At 35.9% G+C, this 25,622-nt stretch overlaps 1 protein-coding gene across 1 annotated transcript in view; it reads right to left on the reverse strand.

Annotated features, from left to right (window-relative positions):
• Positions 1-25,622, reverse strand: part of ATRNL1 (attractin like 1) — an 815,348-nt gene that overhangs the window by 221,627 nt on the left and 568,099 nt on the right. The window contains exon 27 of the mRNA XM_013055772.2: positions 23,802-23,909. Coding sequence (XP_012911226.2) covers positions 23,802-23,909 — 108 coding nt within the window. The remainder of the gene's footprint in view (positions 1-23,801; positions 23,910-25,622) is intronic.

Genomic DNA, 25,622 nt, shown 5'->3' on the forward strand with positions numbered 1-25,622 from the left:
AATTCTTTTCCCCCTCTTCTTTGAGTATGTTTTTCTTTTAGCATTAATCACACTGTATTTTTTATTAGAGGTATTTTTACATGGCTTATCTTTCCTCATAGTTTGTAAGTTTCTGAAAGAAACAGACAATGTCTTTCATCTTCTCGACTGCTTTGCACATAGTAAATCTGGTAAACATTTGTTGAACCAATTTTTCATAGTATAGACATTTTGTTTTTAAGATAGATTTTCTATTATGAAATATGGAAAAATGAAATTAGGTAAATTTTGCTTTTGTTTCCTAAGATGTCCTAGAGATGAGAAATGCATTAAGAATAATGACTTTTTCTTCATGAAAAATTACACACACACTTTGCCTATATGACATTTAGTCTGCCTTATTTTTATATGCTGTGAATGGTTAACATTGAGTGTTTCTTCATGAACCAAAAATTAATAGGGGCTAGTAATAAACATGAGCAAAATTATAAGGTATAAATATGAACAAAGGCTTTTTGTATGAATACATAGAACCATGACCCTGTGTAAAAGGAAAATGTATATTAAGATAGTAGGTAAATTTTCAGAGTTAATACCCTAAATTTTTATCTAGTTGCTGTTTTACTTTCTAAGAAAGCAAAATATGAAAATATTTACTTAGCCAAAGTATAACATTATTAGTTTCTTTGAGTCTACATATAAAATATCTAGCACTACAATTCTAATATCTGAGATTTTACTTTGTAAGATTTCCATATGATTTAACAGCATTTCATAGAATTCCTAGAGTCAGTTATTCCCTTGAAAATATAAACCTCATCAGATTATCTATCAGTGGAAAGGAAGAAGAATTAAAGGTTAAATTCGTAACTGATTTCACATAAAATGTAAACAAAAAAATGTATTAAGCAGAAACATAAATTTAACGCAATAGCAACTGTCATAGAGATCTATATCCTAATAAAATATTTAACAGTAATCAGAAAATAACTATTGCAGACTACCAGACACACAAAAAGCGCTTCAAAGCAATCTAAAGAGTTAGAATAAGAAGTAAAAACACTATAATAAGTGTTTTGTCGTTGTTATTATGAGCAACCAGTACTAAGAAATTAATATTAGCTTTATGTTAATGTATCAAATATTAATGGTTCAACATACATATAAAAATGAATATTAAAAGTGTTTGAAAGTACTCAGAAACACCCTACTGTGTTTCACAGATTGTGGAATGTTCTTGGTCACAGTATGTGTGATCTGCCCAATCTGATGAGCATAGTTTTTTGTTTTTGGGTTTTTTTTTTTTTTTTGATGGGTCCCATATATTACTTGTTCTATCTGAGAGTAGGTGAAGGATGGGATAGTGTTGGAAATTAATTTTTTTTATACTCAGAGCTGGAACACTGCCACCAAGAATTGCTAAACTGCACTTATAACTTTCCAATAAATTATATCATAGCCTCACTTTACATAGCCACTTCTTACTTGTAAGATTGCTATATAAGTAATTTATGCTAGCATTGTTTCATGTGATATGACCATACCCTTAAGTAATGTAATGTTCTGCTGAATGATAGCCCATATGAATATGGGTGCCCAGGGTTATAAGACTTTGCATTTGCCAATTTTTCTGTTTATCATTTCAGCCACTGAGAAGTGAAAATGGGTTTATCTTTCTGTTGTTCATTTTTACCTTTATATTCTTCTTCATCATAGTTTACATTAATTTTAAATGATTGAGGTAAGACAACCATAAGGTTTTAACATGTTGATGAAAACTTTTTAAAAAAAATTTTTAAAAAGTATATAAGAAATATAAATGTATACACAGCTTTGAACTCACTGAATTCTGTATGAAATATGAGAGCAGTATTTTACTTATATGTAGTTTATCTATGACATTAATAAGCTATTTACCAAAAACTGGAAAGAAATGGATTTTTTCATCCCTAAATGTATTATGATGTCTGATTACATTAATTTAGGACCACAGAGATTCCAATAACTTAAGTATATATTCATACCGTGTTGCCAGGTTCTATTCATATCATGTTAATTTTGAAGAATCACCTTTAATTCTCAATTCATGCTCCATTCATTCACAAAGTTTATGATATGGTGTTATAATTCCAAATCTTATATTCCTAAAATTTTTTAGAAAACATTGTGTGATCAGGTGGTTTTGGTGATGAAAGGTCCTTTACAACTTTAAAATAAAGATAAAGAAAACTTGAAAATGCAACTAGGAATCCAGATCCTTCCATACTTCAAGACCAAAAGTGTGCCTATAAAAATCTCCTATTCACTCTAAATATTTTTCTTAAAATAAGGAATTCTTTATCCTATAAAGCATTTATTATGGGGAATATGAAAAGATGTGACCTTAACAGTTTCCTTCACTCTACTACCAACTGAAAATCATCTCCCTCTTTAAGGCAAATCTCTCCTGAGGCCTATGGCTAGCTATGTGCAAATAGGGCTTATGTCCTGTGTAAGTTCTAGCTGAGGGAACTTGGTCTAATGTTGCCCTCTTTGGACTGGATAAGTTCATAGAAACTAGCATCAAGGCAAGGATTTTACAGAGGTTTGGTCTGGAAAGATCTATAAACACCAAGAGGAAAGTCAATATAGTCCCTAAAAGAACATCCTTGGACTGTTTGGCCCCCAGGAGGCTAAGAAAATCAGAGTTGGTATTGGGAGTCCTCCCTCTTCCTGAGCCTTAGGAAGTACAAGAAGGTCAATTGGGAATTGGGGGCTTGACTGCTTCTATATGACTAGTCCACAAACAAGTAGTGAGACCTTTCCCCATCAGAGGTTGTCAGAACTGGATTTTAGAAATGGCATTGATGAAACTAGCAAGCCAATGCCAGGGAGAGAAACAGCAGTCCAAAAGACCCTCTCACCAGTAAAACAGAGCTTCTCTGGAAGACAAACCACAATTGTCAGAAGGGTCCTCCCAGTTTAAAACACCAAATTCTTAATGCATTTTAATGCACTGCTAACACTGCAGGTGGTAAGGAATTCTCCAAGGTGACCAGCCAAAACTGGAGAGAGGAGTAGAAAACAAAAAGCAGAACAGCCCAGAGGACAAAAGCCAATACAAGTAACCCAAAAGATAAGAAAGCTGAGCTTGAGATTCTTGCCCTATGCCAGGGACCCTCGAAGAAGTGGTTAAGAAATAATCGCAGGCCACAGAATGGGAGAAGATATTTGCAAACGACATATCAGATAAAGGACTAGTGTCCAGAATCTATAAAGAACTTAGCAAACTCAACACCCAAAGAACAAATAATCCAATCAAGAAATGGGCAGAGGACATGAACAGACATTTCTGCAAAGAAGACATCCAGATGGCCAACAGACACATGAAAAAGTGCTCCATATCACTCGGCATCAGGGAAATACAAATCAAAACCACAATGCGATATCACCTCACACCAGTCAGAATGGCTAAAATCAACAAGTCAGGAAATGACAGATGCTGGCGAGGATGCGGAGAAAGGGGAACCCTCCTACACTGTTGGTGGGAATGCAAGCTGGTGCAACCTCTCTGGAAAACAGCATGGAGATTCCTCAAAATGTTGAAAATAGAACTGCCCTATGACCCAGCAATTGCACTATTGGGTATTTACCCTAAAGATACAAACGTAGTGATCCAAAGGGGCACGTGTACTCGAATGTTTATAGCAGCAATGTCCACAATAGCCAAACTATGGAAAGAACCTGGATGTCCATCAACAGATGAATGGATCAAGAAGATGTGGTATATATACACAATGGAATACTATGCAGCCATCAAAAGAAATGAAATCTTGCCATTTGCGACAACGTGGATGGAACTAGAGCGTATCATGCTTAGCGAAATAAGTCAAGCGGAGAAAGACAACTATCATATGATCTCCCTGATATGAGGAAGTGGTGATGCAACATGGGGGCTTAAGTGGGTACGAGAAGAATAAATGAAAGAAGATGGGATTGGGAGGGAGACAAACCATAAGTGACTCTTAATCTCACAAAACAAACTGAGGGTTGCTGGGGGGAGGGGGTTTGGGAGAAAGGGGTGGTATTATGGACATTGGGGAGGGTATGTGTTTTGGTGAGTGCTGTGAAGTGTGTAAACCTGGTGATTCACAGACCTGTACCCCTGGGGATAAAAATATATGTTTATAAAAAATAAAAAATTATATTAAAAAAAAAAAAGAAATAATCGCAGGCCCTTGGTTTCTGGCAGAAAAATCCTCTTTGGAGGAGAGCATTCTTTATTTAGGCCAGTAGAAAACAATAGACTAAGATCAAATAAATAGTAGCTCACAAAGCTCACCAAATACACAAGGAAATATGCCACAACAAATGAGAGCCAACAGAAATAAGCAATGGATTTAGATATCCAAGGATTTCAGAGTTTGGAATAATCAAATATAAAATTAAAATGGTTACGTTTGGAATGACATCAGGTAATAATTCCAGCAAGGGAAAAGACTTTAAAAAACTGCTAAGCAGATTTGAAAAAGAACAAAACAGAACTTTCAAAAATGAAAAAAAGAAGTGTTGAAAGTTATTCAGTGAATAGGGTAAAAACCAGATTATATACAATTCAACAAAAAAAAATTAGTGAACTGGAATAAGGCTCTGAGGAAATAAGTCAGAAGAAACAGAGAGAGAAGATGATGGAAAATACTCCTAAGAGGTTAAGAGATTTTGAAGATAGGATGAGAAGGTTCATTATGCATATAGTCAGAATTTCAGAAGGAAAACAGAGAAAATAGGGTGTGAGAACATTAAAAGGGATAATAAATGCTAATTTTTATCCTTAGACATAGAAGCACAAAATAAGCGACATAATTTCAAATAAATTCATGCTTGGAAAACTCATAGTAAAACTGCAGAATACCAGAGACAGAAGCCATTAGAAAGAAAGCCAGATTAGCTGCAAAGGAACAGCAGTTACTCTGTTAGAAGATTTCTCAGGTGTGACATGGAAGGCAAATGTGAGAACAATTTTTAAACAAACAAAATGTGCAAGTATGTCCCTCCCATTGGAAAATAACTAGATGCTTGATGAAGGACATTTTTCATTATTTCTTGTATCGTAAGCAAATGAAAGGACGCACCATGTCACTAGGAAAACTGAAAAGGGGAGTTGTAAGTAACAAGCTAAATGAGTTTATCATCAAAAGACAACATGGTAAGGGAATTTCTTAGGATAAGTCATGGGACCAAGGAAACATTCCAGAAAAAAACTCTGAATGCAAAGAAAAACAGTGAGCAAAGAAATAGTAAATATGTAAGTAAATTTAAACACTTATCAATTGGGGTTCCTGGGTGGCTCAGTGGGTTAAGCATCTGCTTTTGGCTCAGGTCATCATCCTAGGGTCCTGGGATCAAGCCCACATTGGCTCAGCAGGGAGTCTGCTTCTCCCTCTCTCTTTGCCCCTTCCCCCACTTGTGCTCTCTCTGTCTCTCTCTCAAATAAATAAATAAAATCTTAAAAAAAAGACAAACACATATTGGTCATGTAAAGCAACAGCAGCAATAATAATGTTTAATTCAACTAGTGACACAACTCAGCTATAAAAAAGAGAACTATGTCCTATAAGATTTAAATTGTTTTAAATTGTTAAAAATTGTCTGCAAAGAAATAGAAATGTTTACTAATTTCAGACTTAAACTATGACTGTTAAAATTTTAAGAGTAATTACTAAAGAGCGAGAGTGTAAAACATACAAATTAGTTAAGAAAAAAGTTGAGAAAATTTGAGAAAAAAGTTGTGAAATACTGATTTTTAAAAAAATCTTCAATTCAGAAGAAGGCCAGCAAAGAGGGGGAAATAATAGAAAATTCAGGATAAACAGAAAACAAGGGTGATATCTGAAAATATTACTAAGACAGTCTGAATAATAGAAAAAAAAGAAAAAATATAAAAATTCAATAGCCATATCCAGGAGGAAAGTATTTATAACAGAAAATATACATTTTATATATTTGATTTCTAAATAAGAAGCAAACAATGTTCCAAGACAGAAATGAAGAAAAAACGAAAGTTATTCTAACATTTTCAAATTTTCTCTAATTGATATGGAATATCTTGTGTAGCCAGATTACTAATGATAAATGCTATTAAAATAAAGGAAAACAAAGGAAAACTGGCCATTGAAATGAATGAGGAGAAACACAATGGTCAAAGACAATATGAAAATTTTCAGTTTCACAAGTAATAAGAAATCTGATTAAGAAAAAACAACATTTCACGTATAAAATTAACAAAACTTTTTTTATAATGCTTTTAAAATCATTTTTGAGGGGCATCTGGGTGGCTCAGTCAGTTAAGAGTCGGACTCCTGGTTTTGGCTCAGGTCATGATCTCAGGATGGTGAGATTGAGCTTCATGTTGGCCCCATGCTCAGTACATAGTCTGCTTCAATCTCTCTCTCTTCCTCTCCCTCTGTACTCCCTCCACCTCTCAAATAAATAAATAAAACTTTTTAAAAAATAATTTTTTACAAGGCTCCTGGAAAACTGGAATTCTTATGTTTTACTATAGGTAGTATGAATAGGAGCATTTGGGAAAGTAAGCAATAATATATCTCAAGGTACATCAAAGGTTATAATTTTTTATCTAATAATTTCTCTTTTACAGATTAAGATCAGAAGTTATATACAAAATTAATTATATTCTTATTTATAGTAGTGTGAAATTGGAATCAAGCTAATTGAAAATAAAATAAGGAAATAAATTATGTTACACTATAAAATAATTAACATGACACTTTAAAATCAAATCTAGAAGTAAAAGAAAATGTTCTTATTAACACTGAGAAAAACAGAATGTAAAATCAAATATAGAATATACTTTCAATTTTGTAAAAATGCATGTGCAAAGGAAAATGTTACTGGAAGGACATAAAAGTTCTGGCAGTGAATATTTGTGGGTGGTGGGATTGTGGAAGATTTTTTCTACAGTAATGATTTATTACTTACATAATTAAAAATTAATGGTAAGTGTTAATAAAATAATTAAAATTCACATATCACAAGATAGCTGTAACACTCTGAAAAATTAGGAACCCAGGGAAGAGTAAATAAGCCACTGACACTAACCGCAGGAAACTGTGGTCCGTGAAGACGGCACACAGGAAGGAAGTGCTGGGGGCCATGGCTGTGCCCAGCCGCTCACACCACTCCTGCAGGGAAGCCACCAAGTTCATTTTGTCTGGCCTGGACAATGTGCCTGTCAACTTGGACAAGGGGTTTCTACACAGTATATGTATTAGGCTGAACGGTCTCAACGATTCATGTCTATTTGAGCACCTGGAATCAAAGAATACTACATAGTATTTCAAGTAACTCCATGTTCACAGACAGCTTTACAAGAAAATATTCCACCAAGACATTGGTGCCTAAGATGTATTCTCAATTTAAACTAAAATCAATGTGTTTAAAGAATGGTGTAAGAGAGGGGCGCCTGGGTGGCTCAGTGGGTTAAAGCCTCTGCCTTCAGCTCTGGTCATGATCCCAGGATCCTGGGATTGAGCCCCTCATCAAGCCCCACATTAGGCTCTCTGCTCAGCAGGGAGCCAGCGTCCCCCCCACCCGACCCCTGCTTGCCTCTCTGCCTACTAGTGATCTCTTTCTGTCAAATAAATAAATAAAAATCTAAAAAAAAAAAAAAAAAAAAAAAAAAAAAAAAAAAAAAAAAAAAAAAAAAAAAAAGAATGGTGTAAGAGAAACTTCTGAGCCAATCTGAGATTCAGATTCAGTCCTTGCTCTACAGGTGAATGAATTTGTGAGCTTGAACAAAGGTCTTAAGTTCACAGAGCCTCAGTTTGCTCAGTGGTAAAAGACAAAGAAATGTCTTTATTCTAAGCTCAAGTGAGGTTGAGATAGTGTATGTAAATGAATGTTGAAAAACACGACCTTAAACTCAGTACAAATATTTCAGTTGTTCTCATGACCTAGGAAGATCAAGTTCAGGCTCCTTACCTTGGCATGTGAATCCTCATTTCTACTGTCTGGAAAGCTATCTCTTAATGCATGCCTGAAGCACAACTAAGTGTAGAATATATGTCAATTGTCCTTTCCATTATCAAAAATTGAAATGTAAACAAATTAATTATAGTGGGTTAAGAGGTAACAGAGCGGCCCAGAGTATGTATAATATAAATAAGGGGTTTTACCCCCTAAAATAGAAATGATAACCAGAGATATTCATTTTAAATAACTGGCAAAATTTCAAACCCGAATATATGTGGAGTCTAAAATACAGGAGTCTAAAAATTGGGAAAATATAGCTCATATTTTATACTTTTATTAATTCTTTGTTTAAAAAAGCAGTTCTTGGTATGATAGAAAGGACAGTACAACTATACAAGAAGAACAGCCCATATATACCATGCATCTAGACAGAACTACTAATTAAAAACTTACCTTTCCATGTTTATCAAAATTAGATCACAATGTATATACTATTGTGTAACATAAAATAAATTAACAAATCCTTTATTGTTGGCCAGTAAGTGGTTTTGTTTTTCAGTGCTAAAAGTAACAGTAAAAATAATTTGCTATGGGCGCCTGGGTGGCTCAGTGGGTTAAGCCGCTGCCTTCGGCTCAGGTCATGATCTCAGGGTCCTGGGATCGAGGCCCACATCGGGCTCTCTGCTCAATGGGGAGCCTGCTTCCTCCTCTCTCTCTGCCTGCCTCTCTGCCTGCTTGTGATCTCTCTCTGTCAAATAAATAAATAAAAATATTTAAAAAAAAAAAAAAAGTAAAATCCTTTAAAAAAAAAAATAATTTGCTAAATAATTATTAGAAATAAAAATAGAAACAAAGAATAATATCCCAGCAAAAACCATCAATTAAATTTAGGGACTCACACAAGTTTATACTCCCAGCAAAGAATGTTTATAGCAGCAATGTCCACAATAGCCAAACTATGGAAAGAACCTAGATGTACATCAACAGATGAATGGATCAAGAAGATGTGGTATATATACACAATGGAATACTATGCAGCCATCAAAAGAAATGAAATCTTGCCATTTGCGACAACATGGATGGAACTAGAGCGTATCATGCTTAGTGAAATAAGTCAAGCAGAGAAAAACAACTATCATATGATCTCCCTGATATGAGGAAGTGGTGATGCAACATGGGGGCTTAAGTGGGTAGGAGAAGAATCAATGAAACAAGATGGGATTGGGAGGGAGACAAACCATAAGTGACTCTTAATCTCACAAAACAAACTGAGGGTTGCTGGGGGGAGGGGGTTTGGGAGAAGGGGGTGAGATTATGGACATTGGGGAGGGTATGTGCTTTGGTGAGTGCTGTGAAGTGTGTAAACCTGGTGATTCACAGACCTGTACCCCTGGGGATAAAAATATATGTTTATAAAAAATTAAAAATTAAAAAAAAAAACCCAAAACAAAACAAAACAAAAAACAAAAAAACCCACCACGAATATTGAATGTATCTTTTTTCTTTTTAAATATTTTGTTTAAGAGAGAGAGAGAGCATGAAAAGGGGGAGGGTCAGAGGGAGAAGCAGACTCGCTGCCAAGCAGGGAGCCCGATCCCGGGACTCGATGCGGGACTCAATCCCGGGATTCCAGGATCACGACCTGAGCCAAGGGCAGTCGCTTAATCAAGTGAGCCACCCAGGCATCATCATCATTTCAGCGAAAGGGCTATACATTCCCTTGTTTGTGATCCAATTGTAGGCTGTGATTGTGACCCCAGACCTAACAAACCAAGTCAGTCACTTAAGGGGCAATAGGTATTTCTGCCTCCATTTCTTAAGGTTTCTATCAGTTACTAAAGAAAAGCACATATTTGGTTGTTTGAGAAATTACAATGAGACAGAATGCACCTATTATGTATCTCAATGAATAAATACAACAGCATCAGAAGCTCTAGAAATATTATAGTGCCATTTAAAAAGAGAAAATAATTTTATTTTTCTGCATTTTTTGAGGGATAATTGACAAACAGTACTATATTAGTTTCAAGTGCCCAACATAATGGGCCAACATGATTCGATATTTGTGTATATTGCAAAATGATTATCCCAATAAGTCTAGTTAACATCTGTCACCATACATATAGGGTTTTTTCTTGTGATGAGAACTTCAAAGATTTTTTCCTGCAACTTCCAAACATACAATGCAGTATTATTAACTATAATCACCATACTGTACACTATATCCCCATGATTATTTTATAACTAGAAGTTTGTACCTTTGATTCTCTTTGCTTTTTGCACAGCCCCCCACCCTTGCCTCTGGCAATCATCAATCTTTTCTCTGTGTCTATAAACTCACTTTTTCTTTTTTCTTTTTTTGTTTTGATTCCACATGTAAGTGAGATCATAGGGTATTTGTCTTTCTCCATTTGACTTATTTCATTTACCATAATGTCCTCAAGGTCCATTCATAGTGTTGCAAATGGCAAGATTTCATTTTTTATAGCTGAAGAGTTTATAAATATGGAGTATATATGTACATATGGGATATATATATATATAGGGTGCATATGTATGTATATATATATGTATAAATAATACACATATATCAATATATATGTCACATCTTCTTTGTTCATCTATCCATGGACACTTTCCATATCTTGGCTATTTCTGCAATAAATATGGGAATGCAGATATCTTTTCAAATTAGTGTTTTCATTTTCTTTAGATAAATATCCAGAGGTAGAATTATTGGATCACATTGTAGTTCTAGGTTTATTTTTTAAGGAAATTCCATGCAGTTTTCCACAGTGGCTACACCAACTTACATTCCTACCAACAGTGCATAAGAGTTCCTGTTTCTCCATATCCTTGACAACACTTATTATTTCTTGCCTTTCTGATAACTGAGCATCTTTTCTTTTTTTTTTAATTAAATTTTTTTTTCAGTGATCCATAATTCATTGTTTATGCACCACTTTCATATACCTATTGGTCAACTGTGTGTCACCTCTAGAAATGTTTATTCAGATCCTCTGCCCATTTTTTTTTAAGATTGTATTTATTTATTTATTTGAGAGAGAGAGAGAGAGAGAGTATGAGAGGGAAGAAGGTCAGAAGGAGAAGCAGACTCCTTGCAGAGCTGGTAGCCTGAAGTGGGACTCAATCCTGAAACTCTGGGATCATGACCTGAGTTGAAGGCAGTCGCTTAACCAACTGAGCCACCCAGATACCCCATCTCTGTCCCTTTTTTAATCTGATTTTTTGTTGTTGTTGTTGAGTTGTATGAGTTCTATATATATATATATATATATATACACACACACACACACACACACACACACACACATACATAGGGAATATTAACTCCTTATCATATGTATGATTTACAGTCAGCCTTTAGAAGTTTATTTAATGAGAAGCTTGGCTCTCAGGCTGCAGCTATGATTAGCTAAGACTAATAGGCCTCTTTCATAGAAAGATTGAGCTCCTGAGTTTGTTGCCTCTTTCTGTGCTCTGGGGGTGCTAGCTAGTCAAGAAGTCTTTCTCCTTTGGTTATAGTTCTGTGGGACTTGAGCATAAGCCCTGCTAGTTATGGGAGCCAGCAATGAAGAGGTGTTCTTTGGCAGCAGCTGCAAAAATCAGAGCACCAGACAAGGATATAAACACTATCCCAGAAGATACCAGCAAGCTGGAGCAAAGAAAAAGGAGAGCACAAACATTGTGTCCACCAGCCAGCACTACCTGAGAATACCTCTGTGGCCCCTTTGAAGTATGCCAAACCAGAAGCCTGCCCCTCAGGCATAGTCACATTGGTCTTCAAAGTCAGGTGTTTTCAGGGCTCATCTCCCAGGTAACAGTCTTAGAAGTTGAAATGCTGATGTGTAGTACAAACTCTTTACTCCTTAGGGAGAAGCTCTGGGTTGTGAGCTTCTCCCTAAGGAGAAGTGTGAGTTCCTGAGTGTGAGTTGCTGTGCTGGGTGAGGTTTATGGCAAGATAATGCCTCACCTTTTCCTACCTGCTTCAATGCAGTATCCCTCTCATTTACTTAATGTGAAGGGGTTGCTCCACCAGTTTTTAGGGTGTGTTTGTTTTTAAAGGAAGTTGTTCCATATGTAACTGTAGATTCAGTGTGTCTGTGGGAGGAGGTAAGTTCAGGATCTTTCTATATTTCCATCTTGAAGAGGAACTGAAAATCATTTTCTTATCTTTCTATTTAGATTTTACAAACATAATGTCATTGGAGAAACTTTCAAAATGAAAATCTTATACTCATAGGAACCTTAAAAATGTTGTCCAGAATGTGATCACTTTCCATCACTTTAGTCGGTCTTGCCACCATTATCTGTGGCCTGGATTCCTACAGTAGCCTGTTAACAAGTCTTTCTTCTTCTGTTCTCTCCCAGTAGCAGGGAGTGTTGGTTGATTTCCACTACCCCTCAGTTACCATGTCAGTTTTCTTGCTAACTGCCAGTGCTGGAGCCTGCATTTCTTTGCCTGAGGGCTTTCTCTGACTTCTTAGGAAGTAGCCCTTAACCGATAACGGAAAGGAGCTAAGGGTAAATACTCTGGCCCTACTGCCTCAGGAGTCCATAGTCTGCTGTGTGATTCCCAAGGAGATTAAGTTTTGGTGGTATGGTGGTCTTCCAGTTCCATTCTTATGGCTCTACTTTGCTACCAGTACATTCCTCAATCCCAGATGAACAAATTCTTCTTCATGGTGTCTGTTTCTCAGATAACTATATGAAGACATTTCTCTTCAGACTACTCTCAACCCTAAAGGCAGAGTGATCCTTTAAAAACCATCGAATTATGTCCGTCCTCTCATAAAATCCTATAATTGGGTCTTCTCATCACTCAGAATTGAATGTCAAAGTCTTTACAAAGGTCTATGAGGCCTTATTATCATCTGCCTACTCCTAGCCCATGCTTGCTCTTCCCTGAACGTGACAGGAATGCCCCACCTTAGGGCTTCTGCCTCAGGTATTCCCTTAGCCTGGAACACTTTTTCCCTGGAAATCTCCTGCCTGCTTACCTCCTTTACCTCAAATCTCATCTTCTAAATGAGGTCACCCTGACTGCCAGCCTACTCAATACTTCACACTCTCCTCCACTTCCACAAAGCATTCTAAAAACCTTTATCTTGCTTTATTTTTCCTTTTCCATTGCACTTACCACATCCTAACATATTAAATAATTTCCTCTCCCCTGCTATAACATAAACATGAGGATAGAGTTCTTTGTTTTATTCTCTGATTGTTTCTCAAGTACTTAGAACAGTGCCCAACACATAGAAAGTGTTCCATAAAAAATCAGCTGAACAATTACCATAAATTTTCATGTTATTGCTGGCTAAAAGAAAAATGACACACATATATTATAGGCCACATTATTACTGTAAAAATAGTCCTCTTTTTAATATAAGTTTGAAACCAACTAATACATTGAGTTTGTATATAAATTTACATTCTAAGTACATTAAATTTTAATAATGTATTTTAATTTGTCACTATAACAAAATATAATGATTTGTATTTGCTATAGATAATTTAGAGTGTGATTATTCACATTAGATGTATGTTTTTTCAGTCACAAATGGTTTTACACCTAGGGCTTTACACAAAGGTCCTATAAAGATTCAGCACTTCTCACTTGTTAAAAAATATAATTTATATATATGTAAAAATTTTCAGGAAAACATCTACTTCATTGAATAGGCCATTTGGTGTATAGTAGCACACAGTTACCCATAGATGTATCAGAAGTAATTATTCCATATTGCACCTTACATTTTCTCCTGACTGTACAGATGTGGAACTCTGTGGCACATGAGTCAAATTTAATTTAAAAGAAATCCATTTCTTAACTTACTACATTATGAACACTCAAAAAATATTTACAGAACAGTAATAGCCAGCTAACCTATGGCTTTGTATTGAAGTTAAACACTGAATTTTAAGAAAAACCAAACAGAGAAACTTTAAAATTACTTTGATTTTTAGGTTTAAATAAAATCCCTAATGCAATTTCAGAGCCTAAGTTTTGGAATTCACTGTGTAAGCAAATCAATAAACCACATTGTACTGTTATGTATATTTAAAAAAAGAGATTTGGACCAGTTTCCAGTGTACTGTAAAAATGGAAAACAAATTTCACATATATATGTATATGTATGTATATACATTTCAGATAGATAACTTCCACTTAATAGTAATTATCACAAAATGCTTAGCAAAGGAAAAAAGAAAATAAAATTTTAAACATTCTACTTCTACTGCTATTATTTTCTAAAGGAAGATACTAGCAGCTGCTCAGATTTATTTCTGATGTTTAATTTTACAGGAAGAAATAAAGAAACAATTTAAGCTCTAAAACAATCTACTGAACAACAATGTTTTCAGCTTATATTTTTTTAAATCTATATTGTGGATTTATTTAACATGGTTAGACATATGTAGCTATAGGGAATTTCAATTATCAGAAATCATAATTATTTACCAAGAGAGAAGAAACCTATTATGGGATTTAGGATTTTAGGCATGGGGCATGAAGGTACTCAATTAATGAAATTACAACCTTAATAAAGTAAATGTTAAAATATTATATATTTCCCCAAATTGATCTACAGATTCAACACAAATCCTATCAAAATACTAGTGGGCTTTATTGTAGCAATTAGCAATTCTAAAATTAATGTGGAAATTCAGAGACCTTAAAGAACCAAAACAATCTTCAAAGAGAACAAAGATGAAAGACTCATAATTTAGAATTCTAAAACTTACTACAAAGCTATAATAATCAAGATATGTGGTACTGTCATATGATAGACCTATCAAACAACGGAATGTCATTGAGTGTACAGTAAAATAAATCCCTACACCTATGGTAAATTGATTTTCAACAAAGGTCCCAAGATCATTCAATGGGGAAAGAATTTTTTTCAATAAATAATAAAAAATTACCATATGACCCAGCATTTCTATTCTTAATTACATGGCCAAGAAATGATACTTGTACATAAACATTCGTAAAAGCATTTTTCAGTGGGCGGAGGAGCAAGATGGAATGACAGAGGAGTAAGATGGCAGAAGAGTAGAAGACTTAAATACCATTGGTTCCCAGGAGTTCAGCCAGATAGTTATCAAACCATTCTGAATATCTATAAAATCAACAGGATGTAAGGGAATAAGAGAAGCAATTATAGGAACAGAAAAGCAACCATAATCTAGAAGTTTCAGGTATCTTCTGATTTGGTTAGTGTATATTTTTCTGGGGCTGTTGCTACCCTGTTAATATTTTGTTCTCTCATTCATTTATTCTTATCTGGATAAAATGACAAGGTGGAAAAACTCACCTCAAGAAAAAGGAACAAGAGGCAGTACCAATGGCTAGGGACCTAATCAATATGGACATTGGTAATGTGTCAGAACTAAAGTTCAGAATGACAATTATCAAGGTGCTAGCTGGGCTTGAGAAAAGCATGGAAGATACTAGAGAATCCCTTTCTGGATAAATAAAATTCCTTCCTGGAGAAATAAAAAAGCTAAAATCTAACCAATTTGAAATAAAAAAAAGTTATTAATAAGGTGCAATCAAATATGGAGGCTCTTACTGCTAGGATAAATGAGGCAGAAGAAAGAATTAGTGATACAGAAGACCAAATGATGGAGAATAAAGAAGCTGAGCAGAAGAAGATAAACAACTACTGGACCACTAAGGGAGAATTCAAGAGATAAGTGATACCATAAGATGAAACAATGTTAGAATAATTGAGATCCCAGAAGAAGAAAGAGAGAGAGAGGGCAGAAGGTATATTGGAGCAAATTATAACAGAGAATTTCCCCAATTTGGCAAAGAGAACAACCATCAAAATCCAGGAAGCACAGAGAACCCCCCTCAAAATAACAAAAAATAGGTCCACACCCTGTCCTCTATTAGTAAAACTTAACAATTCTCAGTGACAAAGAGAAAACCCTGATAGCAGTTCGGGACAAGAGGTCTGTAACAAACAATGGTAAAAATATTAGATTGGCAGCAGACCTATCCACAGAGACCTTGGCAGGCCAGAAAGGACTGGCATTATATATTTAGAGCACTAAACAAGAAAAATATGCAGCCAAGAATATTATATCCAGCTATGCTGTCACAGAAAATAGAAGGAGGGGTAAAAAGCCTCCAGAACAAACAAATACTAAAAGAATTTGCAAACACCACACCAGCCCTACATAAAATATTGAAAGAGGTCCTCTATATAAAGAGAGAGCTTAAAAGTAACAGACCAGAAAGGAACAGAGACTATATACAGTACCAGTCACCTTACAGGCAACACAATGACACTAAATTCATATCTCTCAATAGTTACTTTGAATGTAAGTGGGCTAAATGCCCCCAATCAAGAAGATAAAGACATAGGGTATCAAAATGAATTTTTAAAAAACCCACAAGGGGTGCCTGGGTGGCTCAGTGGGTTAAGCCACTGCCTTCGGCTCAGGTCATGATCTCAGGGTCCTGGGATTGAGCCCCATTGTCGGGCTCTCTGCCCAGCGGGGAATCTGCATCCCCCTCTCTCTCTGCCTGCCTCTCTGCTTGTGATCTCTGTCTGTCAAATAGATAAATAAAATCTTAAAAAAAACCCCACAAAAACAAGAAAAGACATTGTTATGATGTCTGCAAGAAATTCATTTTAGACCCAAAGACACCTTCAGATTTAAAGTGAGGAGGTGGGAAATAAGTTACCATGCTAATGGACATCAAAAGAAAGCTGGGGTGGCAATCCTTATAACAGATAAATTAGATTTTAAGCCAAAGACTATAATAAGAGATGAGGAAGGATACTATATCATTCTTAAAGGGTCTGTCTAACAAGAAGAACTAACAATTTTAAATATCTATGCCCCTAATATGGGAGCAGCCAGTTATATAAACCAATTAGTAACAAAATCAAAGAAACACATCGACAATAATACAATAATAGTAGGGGAATTTAACACTCCCCTCACGGAAATGGACATATCATCAAAACAAAAGATCAACAAGGAAATAAAGGCTTTAAGTGACATACTGGACCAGATGGACATCACAGATATATTCAGAATATTCCATCCCAAAGTAACAGAATACACATTCTTCTCTAGTGCATGTGGAACTTTCTCGAGAATAGATCACATCCTTGGTCATAAATCAGATCTCAATTGGTCCAAAAGACTGGGATCATTCTCTGCATATTTTCAGACCACAGTGCTTTGAAACTAGAACTCAATGACAAGAGGAAAGTTGGAAAGAACTCAAACACAGGGAGGCTAAAGAGCAACATACTAAAGAATGAATGGGTCAACTGGGAAATTAAAGAAGAATTGAAAAAATCATGGACACAAATGAAAATGAAATCACAATGGTTCAAAATCTGTGGGATAAAGCAGAGGAGGTCCTGAGAGGAAAGTATATTGCAATACAAGCCTTTCTCAAGAAACAAGAAAGGTCTCAAATATACCTACACCTAAAGGAGCTGGAGAAAGAACAGAAAAGAAAGCCTAAACCCAGCAGGAGAAGAGAAATCATAAAGATCAGAGCAGAAGTCAATGAAATAGAAACCAAAAGAACACTAGAAGAGATCAACAAAATTGAGAGCTGGTTCTTTGAAAGAATTAATAATATTGATAAACCCCTGGACAGACTTATCAAAAAGAAAGAGAAAGGAACCAAATAAATAAAATCATGAATCAAGGAGGGGATATCACAACCAACTCCAGAGAAACAAAAACAATTATAACAACATATTATGAGCATATACACCAGGAAATTTGAAAATCTAAAAGAAATGGACACATTCCTAGAGACTATCAAAACTGAACTAGGAAGAAATAGAAAACCTGAACAGACCCATAACCAGTAAGGAGATTGAAGCTGTCATCAAAAATATCCCAACAAACATGGCGTCCCGGGGGAATTCTACCAACATTTAAAGAAGAATTATTACCTATTCTCCTGAAACTGTGCCAAAAATAGAAAGGGAAGGAAAACTTCCAAACTCTTGAGAGGCCAGCATTACCTTGATCCCAAAGCCAGATAAAGACCCCATCAAAAGGAGAATTACAGACCAATATCCCTGATGAACACAGATGCAAAAATTCTCACCAAAATACTAGCCAATAGGATCCAACAGTACCTTAAGAGGATTATTCACCACGACCAAGTGGGATTTATTCCTGGGTTACAAGGTTGGTTCAACATCCACAAATCAATCAGGGTTAATTAATTTAAAAAAGGACAAGAACCATATGATACTCTCAATAGATGCTGAAAAAACATTTGACAAAGTACATCATCCTTTTTTGATCAAAACTCTTCACAGTGTAGGGATAGAGGGTACATAACTCAATATCACAAAAGCCATCTATGAAAAACCCACAGCAAATATCATTCTCAATGGGGAAAAACTGAGAGCTTTTTCCCTGAGATCAGGAACATGGCAGGGATGCTGTCACCACTGCTATTCAACATAGTACTAGAAGTCCTAGCCTCAGCAATTACACAACAAAAAGAAATAAAAGGCATCCAAATTGGCAAGGAGGAGGCAAACTCTCACTCTTTGCAGATGATATGACAGTTTATGTAGAAAACCCCAAAAATTCCACTCCAAAACTGCTAGAACTCATTCAGGAATTCAGTAAAGTGTCAGGATATAAAATCAATGCAAAGAAATCAGTTGCATTTCTATAAACTAACAACAAGACAGAAGAAAGAGAAATTAAGGAGTCAATCCCATTTACAATTGTACCCAAAACCATAAGATACCTAGGAATACCTAACCAAAGAGGCAAAGAATCTGTACTCAGAAAACTATAAAGTACTCATGAGAGAAATGGAGGAAGACACAAAGAAATGGAAAAATTTTCTATGGTCATGGATCGGAAGAACAAATATTGTGAAAAATGTCTATGCTACCTGAAGCAATATACACATTTAAAGCAATCCCTATTAAAATGCCATCAATTTGTTGCAAAGAAATGGAACAAATAATCCTAAAATTTATATGGAACCAGAAACAACCACAAATAGCCAGAGGAATGTTGAAAAAAGAAAACCAAAGTTGGCAGCATCACAATCCCAGACTTCAAGCTCTATTACAAAGCTGTTATCATCAAGACAGTATGGTACTGCTATAAAAACAGACCCATAGATCAATGGAACTGAATAGAGAGCCCAGAAATGGACCTTCAACTCTATGGCCAATTAATCTTCGACAAGCAGGAAAGAATGTCCAGTGGAAAAAAAGACAGTCTCTTCAACAAATGGTGTTGGGAAAATTGGACAGCCATATGCAGATGAATGAAACTGGACCAACCAGAGTCAAAATGGATGAAAGACCTCAATGTAAGACTGGAATCCATCAAAATCCATTAGGAGAACAAAGGCAGCAATCTCTTTGACCTCAGCCCCAGCAACCTCTTCCTAGAAACATCGTAAAACCAAAGGCAAGGGAAGCCAGGGCAAAAATGAATTATTGGGACTTCATCGAGATCAAAAGCTTTTTGCACAGCAAAGGAAACAGTCAACAAAACCAAAAGACAACTGACAGAATGGGAGATGATATTTACAAATGACATATCAAATAAAGAGCTAGTATCAAAAAAACTATAAAGAACTTATCAAACTCAACACCCAAAGAACAAATAATCCAATCGAGAAATGGGCAGAAGACATGAACAGACATTTCTGTAAAGAAGACATCCAAATGGCTAAAAGACACATAACAAAGTACTCCTCATCACTCAGCATCAGGGAAATACAAATCAAAACCATAGTGAGATACCACCTCACACCAGTCAGAATAGCTAAAATTAACAAATCAGGATATGACAGATGTTGGCAGAGGATGCGGAGAAAGGGGAACCCTCCTACACTGTTGGTGGGAATGCAAGCTGGTGCAGCCACTCTAAGACAGCATGGAGGTTCCTCAAAAACTTGAGAATAGAGCTACCCTTTAAAGTACACACATGGTCCTGTAGCCAACAACTGATAAAACAAAATGAGTTACTTGTCCCCCTCCCCTGAGTTCAAAACATAGTGATAACATATAAGTTATAAGAATTCTTCTGGTTGTCAGAACACACGCAGCAATTCATACAGAAACTTGAAGTAACAGTTGGAAAGATAGAAGGTGGTTAGACCTCTTATAGGAAGTAAATCGTGTCCTGCATTAGGAGAGGGTCAGAGTCCACGCTCTGCCTGGATAGGTGATGCCTATCCCACCTGTGCATGGCAAGAAAGCAGCAGAAACAGCCAGTGTCAGCACAAGACTGCAAACTAATGATAGAGTAGCTTTAGAGCTCACCTGGGGTATAGAATCCCAGACCTATACATGTGGGGTTCTGGACAACCCGAAAGCATTCACTTCTCCCCACCTCAACTGTGGCGCTCCAACTGCAGCAGCGAGAGGCTACCATCTGGTGGGAATAATGCTTGGGAAGGAAGTACTTTAAAGTCTTGCTAGTGAAAGGGACATCCATGACAAATGAGCAGTGGTGACTGAAGCTAGATTATATATCATAGGCAGGTTCCTCTCCCCCAACCACTAACTGCTTAAAAGAGTACAATAGAGAGTCAAGGATTTTATCGTTCTTCCTAAGTGGATCTTAGTAGCTGAAATAAAATATGTGTACATAGAAAAAAGGAGACCTCTGAAGAGTGTAAGCACCATGAAAATAGAAATATGGAATGATCTACACCAGAGGAAGTCAAATATAAGGGAAAGCCCGTAGCAGTATTTAAATTAAATATGAATGGCTTCAGAAAGATGAGGGAGGATATTAGAAATATGAGGCATCCACAAGCAGTTATGAAAACAATTGCAGCTATTGACAACAAAATATATCATTGTTGATACGAAGTCAGTGAATAGGTTAAATAACAGAAGGATACACTCTAAGAAAAATCAGTATACTGGAATGGCAGATTGAGGAATGTTCCCAGAGGCACCAGAAAGAATCGAAAGAGTAGAAATAATGAGAGACAATTAAGAAATACAGATGACAGGGGCACCTGGGTGGCTCAGTGGGTTAAGCCTCTGCCTTCAGCTCGGGCCATGATCTCAGGGTGCTGGGATCAAGCCCCGCATCAGGCTCTCTGCTCAGCAGGGAGTCTGCTTCCCCCCTCTCTCTCTGCCTGTCTCTTTGCCTACTTGTGTTCTCTGTCAAATAAATAAAATCTTAAAAAAAAAAAAAGAAATACAGATGATAGAAGAAGTATCAAGAGCATCTAATGGGAAATCCAAGAAAGAATACGGTAAGAAATATTAAAAGAAATAGTAACCAAAGATTATCCAGAAAAATACAAAGTTATAGGACTGCAGATTTAAAGGGGGTATAGAATGCCAAATATGAGATAATGGGTACATATCTGAGAGAGATTTAAGAACATTGAGAAACAAGAAAATTCTGAAAGCCTGCAAAAAGGAAATGGAGATCATTTACGAAGGACAGAGAATCAAACTGACATCAGACTTGAGACAAAGGGGCAATTAATACCCTTGAAGTTCTGAAGAAGAGAACTTTGAAATTGAATTTTATATCTAATTAAATTGTTATTCCATGTGAGGACAAAATAAACATACTGATAGGCATTTGAGGTCTCAAAGAGCATGCCACATAAAATTTCTCTTTGAAAGGTATCTTGGAGGATTTATTATAGTGGAAAATAAATGAAATGCATGAGTAAGCACCTAGATATAAAGAAAAAGAAGGGTAAAGATAATTCACTGTTACTTAAATTTTAAAAGTACGCCCATATCTGGATTAATATTTCCAAGCAGTATTAACATAGGGTAGGAGAAACAGAAGGAGTTAAAAGCATATTAAAATATTAATTTTGTTTGAGACAGGCAGGGTGAAATATGTATTAATAAGCTTAGATGGTGATAGGGAAAAGAACCATCACTATGAATCTTGGTATGTAATGTGTAACCATCAGAAACAGAGAAATAGAATATGTAACACTGTTTATTAGAAGGACATCAATTTATCCAAGAGCAATAGGGAAAAAGAACAAAACAGAAGGGTAGTAACAATAAGAACAGCACACACATGTACACACACCTGCACACACAACGGAGCAGCTAAAATCATCCTTGGGAGTATAGTAATTATTGTCAACGTAAATAGATTCAGGCAGTTAATCAAAAGATGGACTATAGGATGGCAGGATAAAGTGAATAGTCACCTCTACAAGGGATAAGTAGGAAACAAAAGGATACAGAGAAGTTGGAAGTAAAGGAATAAAAGGACTAGCAGGCAAACACGAACTATAAGTAGAGGCAGAAATCTTTAAATTCTATATAATAAAATTTAATGTTAAAAATGACAATGATAAGGAAACAAAATCTGGAAGAAATAAAACAAAGAAATGGAAAGATTAGGAACACACACACCTAACGATACACTCTTGAGCACTAGTGAGCAGCAGCTAACACACCAGGGAGGTACATATGTACGGGAATTACATTTGCTCCTTACGTTTGTGAGTTTTCTAGTTCTTTGATTGGTCCCTTTCTTCTGTGGACTCTGTCTGTATTCTTTACATCCGTTTCTCTCCTGTGACTGTGTTTTCGCAGTGTTGGACAATGTTTTTAACAGATGAGGAGAAAAAGAAGTAGGATTCAAACAGTGCAGGTTTCCTATTTGTTAAAGATTTTGTACTAAAGTGAGGTGAGGCCAACATGAAATCAGAGCACTTCCTGTAACTTCCATTTAATCTTCTCTCATCTAACTTCTCCCCAAGTAATGGAAAATATACCTACTAATTTCCTAATGATCTGAGCTTCCATGGCAATCTGTGATCTAGAATAATAAATCAAGTACACAAAAATTCACAGAGAAATGTCCTCTAGAAACTGGCTCTTTGGATAGCATTTGCAAGGCCTGATTCAGTTGTTTAATTTTTTTTTCCCCCAAATAACTAAAGTGCTAGAGACAGAATCAATTCTATTTGTACCTAGGTTTTTGGAGGAGTCTATTTTTATATTCCTTGCTTTCCTTGAAGAAAAGCAAGATTTGAAAATAGCAACATGAAATTAGTCATATAAGGATATTTTTTAAAAAGGGAAAACAATTTTCAATTCTATAGTGTTTCTTAATCTTCCTACTTAAACGTCTTACCATCTGTGAAATAGAAATAAAAAATAATAAGCATATAACTAAATTACTATGCCTCAAAATGCTTTGATTAGTCATTAATCACAATCTGTGGATTTTTCCTCTCGGTGTGTTCTTATTTTCAGAAACCATTCCAGGCATTATTGCAGGAGACCAGTACAACATTTACTTGCACATAATGATTTCTCCTTCACTATACTCTATTTCTGCATGTGCAATAAAAAGATTATACTAATACAGCCATTACCACAAATGAAAATATTCACAATATTCTATAATTCTCAACATTCAAAAATGCAACTATGTGATTAAAATGCAACTCATTTCCACCTACCTGTTGTAGTCAACTTTGTTAATAAAGATAAATGTGAATTGGGAACTAAAAGGTGTTGGGCACTCCAAGGACTAAATAGAGGTGCTTTGTTTCTTCCATCATACCTGTATCTTAAATTCCTTCAGCTCCTACCTGTCAGCTCCAGGCTGCCAGTGAGCAGTCTGTCACTCTTGCCTAGACTAATAGACTCTCCAGTGGCTTTTGTTACAGCTCATGTCATACTATTAAAACTATGTGCCTTGGAAGTGGCATCACAAATGTAGCTGAATCTTGTCAACTCTACATAATCAGACTCTATTTGGCTGTACAAGCAGATGCAAATTAGAGAAGCAATATAAGTATGCAAATCACAGCGGTCCCCTCTCAGTACCACAGTTCCTACCTCTAATGGCCCTCGCAGAAACTCTGCTTGCTCGGCTCCTACTTCCAGTGCAACATCAACAGAAGCAAAGGGACGGCTGGCCATCTGCTGTCGTTCTCGAAGCAATTGCTGCAGGGGGTTAAAAATGATTTGTTTAAAATAGGTTTAAAAACAGGAAATTCAACAAGATCGGTTTCCATTTTGAACAAATGGTACTCAAAACTTAGGAATCATCTGACACACACATCTATACCTAGATCACTAACATAAAAATTGTTTTTTCCCCATGGCCTGGGTCATTAATCCATAGAGGCTTTGAACGCATGATGACTGTAAAGAACTTTTCCCCTGACTTCTATCCCACAGACCTAATGAAATGTATTCAAAAGCATTCTGAAAACCCAAGATGGGAGGGCTAGTTCAGTAAAAGGCCCTGCTATGATGATGGATATGCCAAGTCTTCCCACTCAAAATAATGCAGCTTTTATCTCAGCTGAAGGTAAATACCAGTAAATGTGTTTAAGAAAAAGATAATAACAGTTTTCAAAAGGGGGCACCTAGGTGGCTCCATGGGTTAGGGCCTCTGCCTTCAGCTCAGGTCTTGATCCCAAGGTCGTGGGATCGAGCCCTGTGTTGGGCTCTTTGCTCAGCAGGGAGCCAGCCTCCTCCTCTCTCTCTGCCTGCCTTCCTGCCTGCTTGTGATCTCTGTCCGTCAAATAAACAAACAAACAAACAAATAAATAAATCTTTTTTAAAAAGTTTCAAAAGGCATTAATAGAGATTAAAGAAACATACACCTGCCAAGACTAAGTTTTGGAAGTCATCAAGAGTCTGTCAACTGCTGTGGAACCAGCAGGAATTGTTACTGACAGTGTTTGTAACTTGATTCAAACCGTCTGTGTTCATTATTTAAAACAAGCAATGATTAGTAGGTTACAAAAATTTTGTGTCAGGTCTTCTGAAGCACCCCCAGATATTTGTTTCTTTTTCCTTATGTCTACTCTGGGCTTTGCCCAAGCTAAAAGCAATAAACTAGCAAGTCCCAGCCAACTACCAACCTAATTTATATTTCTGCCTTTCCTTGTAATTATAATATTCATTAAGTCATGATAAGAAAAAATTGATGACCAGCAGGAGATATTGCAAATCTTGCCCTTCTCATTCTACACAGCTAATAAAATTATTATTAAATATTAAAAGTGGATGAGCGATGCAATTAAATACTCTTTCAAATGAGAAGAAAATCCTATCATTGAAAAAGGCAAAATCCTTGAACACAATGAATAGCTTCATTATTCACAGAGATTTTTAAAGATTCACTGGCATTAACTTAAAACGTCAACAACTGGTATTTGAATGTAAATGTATGTCGCGTCGTGATGCATCATTCATAAAATTCGCTTTCAGTTGATGAAGGAACAAAAGCCAACACCTGATGGCAGTTTATTATTTAACATTTTTGTTTTAACACTTGTAACACAGCAGTGACAGTGTTCATGAAATGAGCGTCTAAAATATAATTTAAGGCCTTGCTTTGTCATTATTAAAAAGAGAACATCCACAAGCCAATATGGATGGATAGAAATAACACACTTATTATTGAGTAATAGTTTAAGTTCCTAAATTATATGTATATTTAAAAGCAATGAAGACACACTAAAAACATATTCAAAGGAAAAAGTGAATGATATTAACCACCAAATTATTCACTTAATATAACCTCAAAATTACATTATTAAAAATACAGCTGCTAGAAAATAGAATCTTGTTTGTGCCTTAGGAGTGGTCAATAGATCTGAACATTCTGTTTATACAAATGCAAATGTAACATTACTTCAGATG

This window comes from Mustela putorius, unplaced genomic scaffold (assembly GCF_011764305.1).
Source record: "Mustela putorius furo isolate JIRA1106 unplaced genomic scaffold, ASM1176430v1.1 tig00003909_pilon_pilon_pilon, whole genome shotgun sequence".
NCBI lineage: Eukaryota > Metazoa > Chordata > Mammalia > Carnivora > Mustelidae > Mustela > Mustela putorius.